At 51.2% G+C, this 7087-nt stretch overlaps 1 protein-coding gene across 1 annotated transcript; it reads left to right on the top strand.

The window, feature by feature from the left end:
- The first annotated feature begins 777 nt into the window (after positions 1-777).
- On the top strand, positions 778-3206 carry LOC125942964 (uncharacterized). Its single transcript, XM_049661257.1, has one exon. The coding sequence runs from the start codon at positions 809-811 to the stop codon at positions 2093-2095; it is 1287 nt and encodes a 428-aa protein (XP_049517214.1). The 5' UTR covers positions 778-808; the 3' UTR covers positions 2096-3206.
- The last annotated feature ends 3881 nt before the right edge of the window (positions 3207-7087 follow it).

Below are 7087 nucleotides of genomic sequence, written 5' to 3'. Positions count from 1 at the left end.
AAGGATATCGTCTTTGTCTTGCTAGGTCATAAACAAAAAAAAAGAAAAAGTAACACAGGGAAGAGATTACTATGAATAAGAAGCAAACTGCCAAATATACGATTTCATGAGTGCTATGACAAAGATTTAACGGTACGGCACAGATTAAAGGTACAGGTAAGTCATTTGCAGAACCCGTCACCCTAAGAAACCCTCTAAAGATTTACCACACGAAGACACCTTAGAACCTACACACCAGCGTTAGCCTCCAAGCATATATAGAGAACAATTATATAATTTTCTTACAGACAACCAAACAAGCATGCATGTAAATCGCATTCCCTTAAACTACACTTGAAACCTAGGCAAGAGTTCTCGAGGTGAAACCCCAATCGCAAAATTTTTGGAGCGGAATGCGGCAGTCCGTCGGTAGAAGGTACCCTCAGTAGATGACGGGTCACTCACTCCCTTGATTGAAAGGTCCAGCGCTTGCCACCCTTTGTTACCACCCTGGTTCACAACTGTTATAACTGCAGTGTTCTTATCATATCTCAGATGAAGTCGACCGCTACACGTGCCATTCTAGGTGGCTATCTTATGTTTTCTTACTTTGTTTCCCTTCCCCTCCTTCCTTAACCTGTCTTTATATTTCGGCGTGCACTGGAAATAAACGTCCATTCTTCCAGCTTGTCAGCTTGTGTCTGCCTCGTCTGCGTCAAGCGCGCTGTCCGGCCTACGATGTAACAGTGGCGACGAGAAACAGAAAGCAAAACCCCTGGTATAACCTTGAAGCAGGACGGCAGCTACGCTACGGGGCGACGACTCGACGATGGCACACCAGCAACTGCCCGACTTCGACGACGAAAGAGACAACTGGAAGGCCTATGTTATCAAGGCAGAGGCATACTTTGAGGCAACGGGCGTGACGGAATCGGCAAAGAAACGGGCACTTTTGGTGGCAGCTTTAAGCACGCGCACCGTTCAAATATTAGCAGGAAGAGTAGCGCCGAAGAAGCCGAATTCATTGGAGTACGAAGACGTCGTGAAAGTCTTGGACGAGTTCTTTGATCCCAAGCGCCATGAGATTACCGAAAGCTTCCGCTTCTTCAACCGCTGCCAGCTTGACGGTGAGTCTGTCCAAGAATTCATTACTGATATTCGTCGAATTGCGGACAACTGCAATTTTGGTACTATGCTCGACCGAATGCTACGAGATAGAATTGTGTGCGGCATAAGATCGAGCGCGCTGCAGAAACAACTCCTGACAAAGAAAGATCTGTCCGTAGAGGACGCTGAAACGATGGCACTGTCGGCTGAAGCTGCAGACAAGGATGCCAATAAAATGGGCGCAGACGCGTCGGCGGTGCTTAAAATTAAGGCGCAGTCAACCTCAACGAAAGAGGTACCGGTAGAATGTGGGCGTTGTGGCAGCATAAAGCACAACAGTAATGCCTGCCGTTGGAGTAATGCTCGTTGTTATCACTGTGGTCGACGTGGTCACCTAGCAGTAAAATGCCGGAACGAAGAAAGCGCAAGGCCTCGAACTCGAGAAGGAGCCCGGGGATTTCGCGGCAGAGTACTGACTGTTAAGGAAGGGGAGACAGATGAAGACATAGAGGATAGCATGCACATTTGGACGCTAAAATCTACGCGGGAGGTAAAGGTGAAGCCCCCAATTCGACGGACCTTCACATGGGGAGGTGTGGACGTATCAATGCTTATCGATACGGGTTCCCCGGTCTGCGTCGTGTCTCGACAGCTATTTGAGCAGCACAAAAACGCTTGGCCTTCGCTACGGCCTTCACGCACGAAGTTATCATGCTACCTCGGAAAGTTGCCAGTTTTTGGAGAGCTCCTGTTGCCGGTGTCGTACGACAGTACAACTGTAGAATGCGCATTGGTGGTGCTAGATTGCCCCGGTCCAAGCTTATGTGGTCGAGACCTAATTTCCCTTCTGAGCGACGCAGGCTCCCCGGTCCTCAGCCTCTCAGCCAAGCCGCTGACCGCACAGCCGTCTACCACAACGCAGGTCACTGCTGACGTGTTCGCCGAGTTTCCAGATGTTTTCAGCTCGGATCTAGGCCTCATCAAAGGCCCCCGGCACACCTACAGCTGAAGGAGGGAGCCACGCCCAAGTTCTGTAAGGCCCGATCTATTCCCTTCGCTCTCCGCGACAAGGTATCTGAAGAGCTTGATAGGCTCGTGGCATTAGGCGTTTTGTCACCGGTACCGCATTCCGAGTGGGCTACGCCCATTGTACCTGTCCTTAAGAAGGACGGCACCGTTAGGATTTGCGGCGACTTCAAAGTCACTTTAAATTCGGCATGTGAGCTGGAGCAGTACCCGTTGCCAGTAATCAACGACATGTTCGCATCCTTAAGCGGTGGAAAACATTTCAGCACACTGGACTTACGTGACGCATATAACCAAGCCCCTCTCGATGAGCAATCGCGCCAGTTATGCGTGATTACTACGCATAAAGGTCTTTTCTGCTACAACAGATTACCTTTCGGCATTGCCTCTGCGCCAGCCATTTTTCAACGTAGAATGGAAACAGTTCTACAAGGCTTATCAGGCGCGCAAGCTTATCTGGACGATGTCTTGGTGTCCGAAAGAGCAGGAAGTGACGACGTGCTAAAAGCCGTTCTGCAGCGTTTCCGCGAGAGTGGTGTTAAACTGCGGCTCGACAAATGCAAATTTCGGCAAGTGTCCGTTACATATCTTGGCCATCGAATCGATCAGCAAGGATTGCACCCAATAGAAAAGAATGTCGAAGCTATCACAGAAGCCCCTAGCCCGAAAAATGTAGCTGAGCTTCGTTCTTTTCTTGGCATGATCACTTTCTACTCAAAATTTTTGCCGAACATATCATCTCTGCTCGCTCCGCTGTATCGGCTGCTGGAAAAGAACAGACATTGGCTCTGGGAACAAGAGCAACAAACGGCGTTTGATAAAGCAAAACGGTGCTTGCAGCAAGCAGGGGTGTTGGTTCATTTCGACCCTTCACAACCGCTGAAACTAGAGTGCGACGCATCGCAAAAAGGAATCGGTGCAGTGCTTTTTCACACGAAAGGGAACGTCAACAAGCCGATCGGGTTTCGTTCAAGGACATTGTCGAAAGCAGAAAAAATTATTCGCAACTTGAACGTGAAGCATTGGCCCTCGTATTTGGAGTAATGAAGTTTCGTGATTACCTTCTAGGCCGAGAATTCATCCTGGTCACAGATCACCAGCTGCTCCTGGGCCTGCTGAGACCGGATCGGTCCACTCCGCCTCTGGCTGCTGCTCGCATACAGCGCTGGGTGCTGTATTTGGGAGGATTTCGCTACAAGTTACAGTATTCGCCAGGCAAGCAGCTCCTGAACTCAGACGCGCTTAGTAGGTTGCCACAAGAAACTTCGGAGCCAACCACGGAAGGGGAGCCACCTGACTACGTTCTGGCACTAGCATGTGTCCAGGAGGGAGTTGTCTCGGCAGAAGAACTGCAGGCGCTGACCGCAGGTGACCCAGTACTTTCAAATGTCATGCAGTACACAAGAGACGGGTGGCCTTCAAGCTCTAAAGCATTAGAACGAAGCTTACTCCCCTTTTACGACCGCAGACTGGAACTGTCATTGGCCCACCGTTTGCTGTATTGGGGCCGTAGAGTTGTCATTCCAGTCAACGCGCAACATAGAATGTTGCACATGTTGCACGAGACACATCAAGGATCATCGGCGATGAAATCAATCGCTCGGTCAGCTTTCTGGTGGCCAGGAATCAGGCTGCATCCAAAATAGACCAATGCCGGTATCTGCTCCGCCAGCTAACTGGCCGACCTGCCAGGAAAACTGGTCGGGAGTTCATCTAGATTTCGCCGGGCCAATCAAAGGAAGCATGATCCTTGTTCTCGTAGATGCTCACAGCAAATGGATTGAGGCCGTACCAATGAAACAGGCGACCACATCTTCGACTATTACTTGCCTGCGCAGCATCTTTGGCAGGTTCGGCATTCCTCGCACCATTGTTTCAGATAATGGGACGCAGTTCACTAGCCAAGAATTTGCTGATTTTGCGAACAACAATAACATAACCCACCTGCGCACGGCTGCGTTTCATCCGCAGTCGAATGGCCTAGCAGAGAGAGCTGTCCGAACTGTTAAATATGGGCTGAAGAAGATGAACCAGGGCAGATTAGAAGATTGCCTTTGCAGACTACTTTTCAACTACCGGAGAACACCCCTTGCCTCGGGCAAATCTCCTTCGGAACTCCTCCTTGGCTACCAAATCTGGTCTCGCCTCGACACATGTTTTCCTCCTTTGGCTGCAGAAAGATCGGGAACATCGGATGACTGGACTCTTGCACCAGACACAAATGTTTACGTCCGTAATTTTGGTAAGGGTGATAAGTGGAAGATGGGCACGGTAAAGTCAGCAGACGGAGCTAGGATGGTGACAGTGGAAACTCCTGCGGGCCTCGTTCGGCGACACGTTGATCAAGTTCACACAAGGAAAGACCCACCGGCTACCCAAGGCCACAGGGAAAGTGAAAGATCGTCCATCTCGAAAACTCCGCAACAAACTCCCGGAGCAGGGCCAAAGGCAAACGCCGAAACTCGTGAAACGTCACCACCACAGCGTCAGTCATCACCCCAAGCCCTGGACGCACCAGAGAGAAACCGTGAACCTACAGTGGCTACGGAACTCCGACGCTCAACGCGAGAGCGCAGACCTGTGCAGCGTCTTCACTATTATTGATGGAGAAATGTTATAACTGCAGTGTTCTTATCATATCTCAGATGAAGTCGACCGCTACACGTGCCATTCTAGGTGGCTATCTTATGTTTTCTTACTTTGTTTCCCTTCCCCTCCTTCCTTAACCTGTCTTTATATTTCGGCGTGCACTGGAAATAAACGTCCATTCTTCCAGCTTGTCAGCTTGTGTCTGCCTCGTCTGCGTCAAGCGCGCTGTCCGGCCTACGATGTAACAACTGAATACCAGGCCGAGTACCAAAGACACGAGCACATCAAACGTTTTATTTTATTGCAATAGCAATTATATGGAGACTCCAAGCTGATTTCGGCCGTCGCCGTGAGGTCCCGTATAGAGTCGAACGGTGATGAAATCGTCGCCGCGCGCCGTATGCTGTATGTACGAATGAAAGCATGCGAGGGACGCGTGCTTTCACGGGGAGCGAACGCACGGGGGAGAGCAAACGCTACTTCTTCCGTCGCGCGAAAGGCCGTGGGGGGACGGAAGGGAGGCAGGTGAGGCGACATTTAGCTGCAGCGCCAAATGCGTATTTATATAAAAACGTTGCGAGGCGAGAATGTGGTAAAGACTTCCGACGCTGCTCGACGAGTGTCCCGTTCTGATCTCGTCCAAAACCCCCGAGCCGCCGCCCTCAGAGGCACCCGCAACAGTCACCAACGCCGAGCGGGATTGGCGAGAACGCGGGCAAAACGCCGACGGCGTCCACAACAGTTCCGCACGTTGCTGGTGCTGCTGCATGTCCAAGTTTATACAGGTGATAAAACTACTATCCTCAGTCCGTATAGCTCTCTGCTAATTTCCTATCGCAATTGATGCTTCGGCTTTCGGGTGAAACTGCGCCATTTTTTTACCGTCTGCCCAATAACTTTACTACATCGTTTATACTCATATGCAAAATACAAACAAAATTCCCAGTTTCGCGCGACAGGCGAAGAATCGATTGCGATAGCAAATTAGTAGACAGCTATACGAAGTAAGGATAGTAGCTTTATCGCGGCCGTATAAAGTTGCACATATTCGCTTACAAACTAAATAAATAAGCACGGTGACACGCGCGCGCAGGTAAACATGAACACATCTCGCTCGATGACCGCGGAAACTGTTTAAAACAATGGAATACCAAAGCGCGCCAGCAGCAGCGGGCAAATTGACCTTCGCGCTGTATCGCTTCTTGCTTCAACGCGATCTAAACGTCTAAAGCACAGCGTATACGAAGCTACCGGCACTCGGCGCATGCACTTTTGCACTTTGTACCCATCGCAGATCGCTTCGGAGATGAGGCCTCTGCGGGCGCACACTTCGGCCACATAGCAGATCGCTTTCAAGTTACGGTGCCTGCGCGGAGAGAGAGAGAGAGAGAGAACAACTGTATTTAAAAATAGACCCCAGTCCGGGTCCACCAAAAAGAGCGAGGCCTAATCCTCAGACAGGCCCAGAAGTTTAAGGTGTACGAGCAGTGCTTTCATAATATCTCCGCCAGCCACTCCTTCAGGGTCGCAGGTCTTCGGGTAGTAGGTATTTGACTGAGGCTCCCGCGCATGGCTGCATGGGCACCCGGACAATCCCACAGAACGTGGGCGTTATCCGGGAAACCAGCGCACACCACAAAGGTGGGAGGCCCGTCCTTGCCTTGTATGTCCCGCAGGGGCGTCTGCGTAAGCAGGCGTTTGGTGTGTTGCGACACCACGGACCCGAGCATATGAGGGTTGGCCCCACCCGCGTGTAGACGTGCTCGGCCTAGCCGTGTCCGGGGAAAAGAGGATCCTGGAGGTTGAGCCGCTGCCGGGTGTTTGGACCTTTACGGCCCCTCGGTGGAGGCAACACACCTCTTTGGCCTCCGCTTCGCGTAGACGGCACCCCCGGACTGACCCACCCGGGGGAAATCGGTAGTCGCCTTTTCCTGTCTCTCTCTCCCCAATCTTCGTTTCTCTCTCACACTTTTTAGCCTGTACTGTCTTCTACTCTCTTCCATTTACTTCCATTCTCCCTGGCGGCAAGGGTTAACCGTGTGTGGCTATCCTACCTTGGGTACACCATATTTGGTTATAGTAGCGGCGTACGACTGGCGTCACGCAGACTAGTGCACAAGCTCTGCCGCGTCCCCTCGTTGGGCTCCGTGGTGGGCGGTCGGCGCTGTTGCCGAACTCGAACATTTTCTTATGGCAGCGCAAACCTCTGTTGTCTATGATCGGCCTCTGAAAAGAGGCCGCACCGAACCAACATTCCAGTTCTCCTTTCGGAGCAACACCCCAGCATTCCCCAAATACCATGTAGTTCATAGTGAAAACAACACACCCATGAGAAAGCTCTCCCTTCCTGGTGGCCAAGTGCCTAAAAGACAAAATCGGATCGACA

This window comes from Dermacentor silvarum, chromosome 2, assembly GCF_013339745.2.
Source record: "Dermacentor silvarum isolate Dsil-2018 chromosome 2, BIME_Dsil_1.4, whole genome shotgun sequence".
Taxonomy (NCBI): Eukaryota; Metazoa; Arthropoda; class Arachnida; order Ixodida; family Ixodidae; genus Dermacentor; species Dermacentor silvarum.
This window is presented reverse-complemented; position numbering and strand designations above follow the sequence as displayed.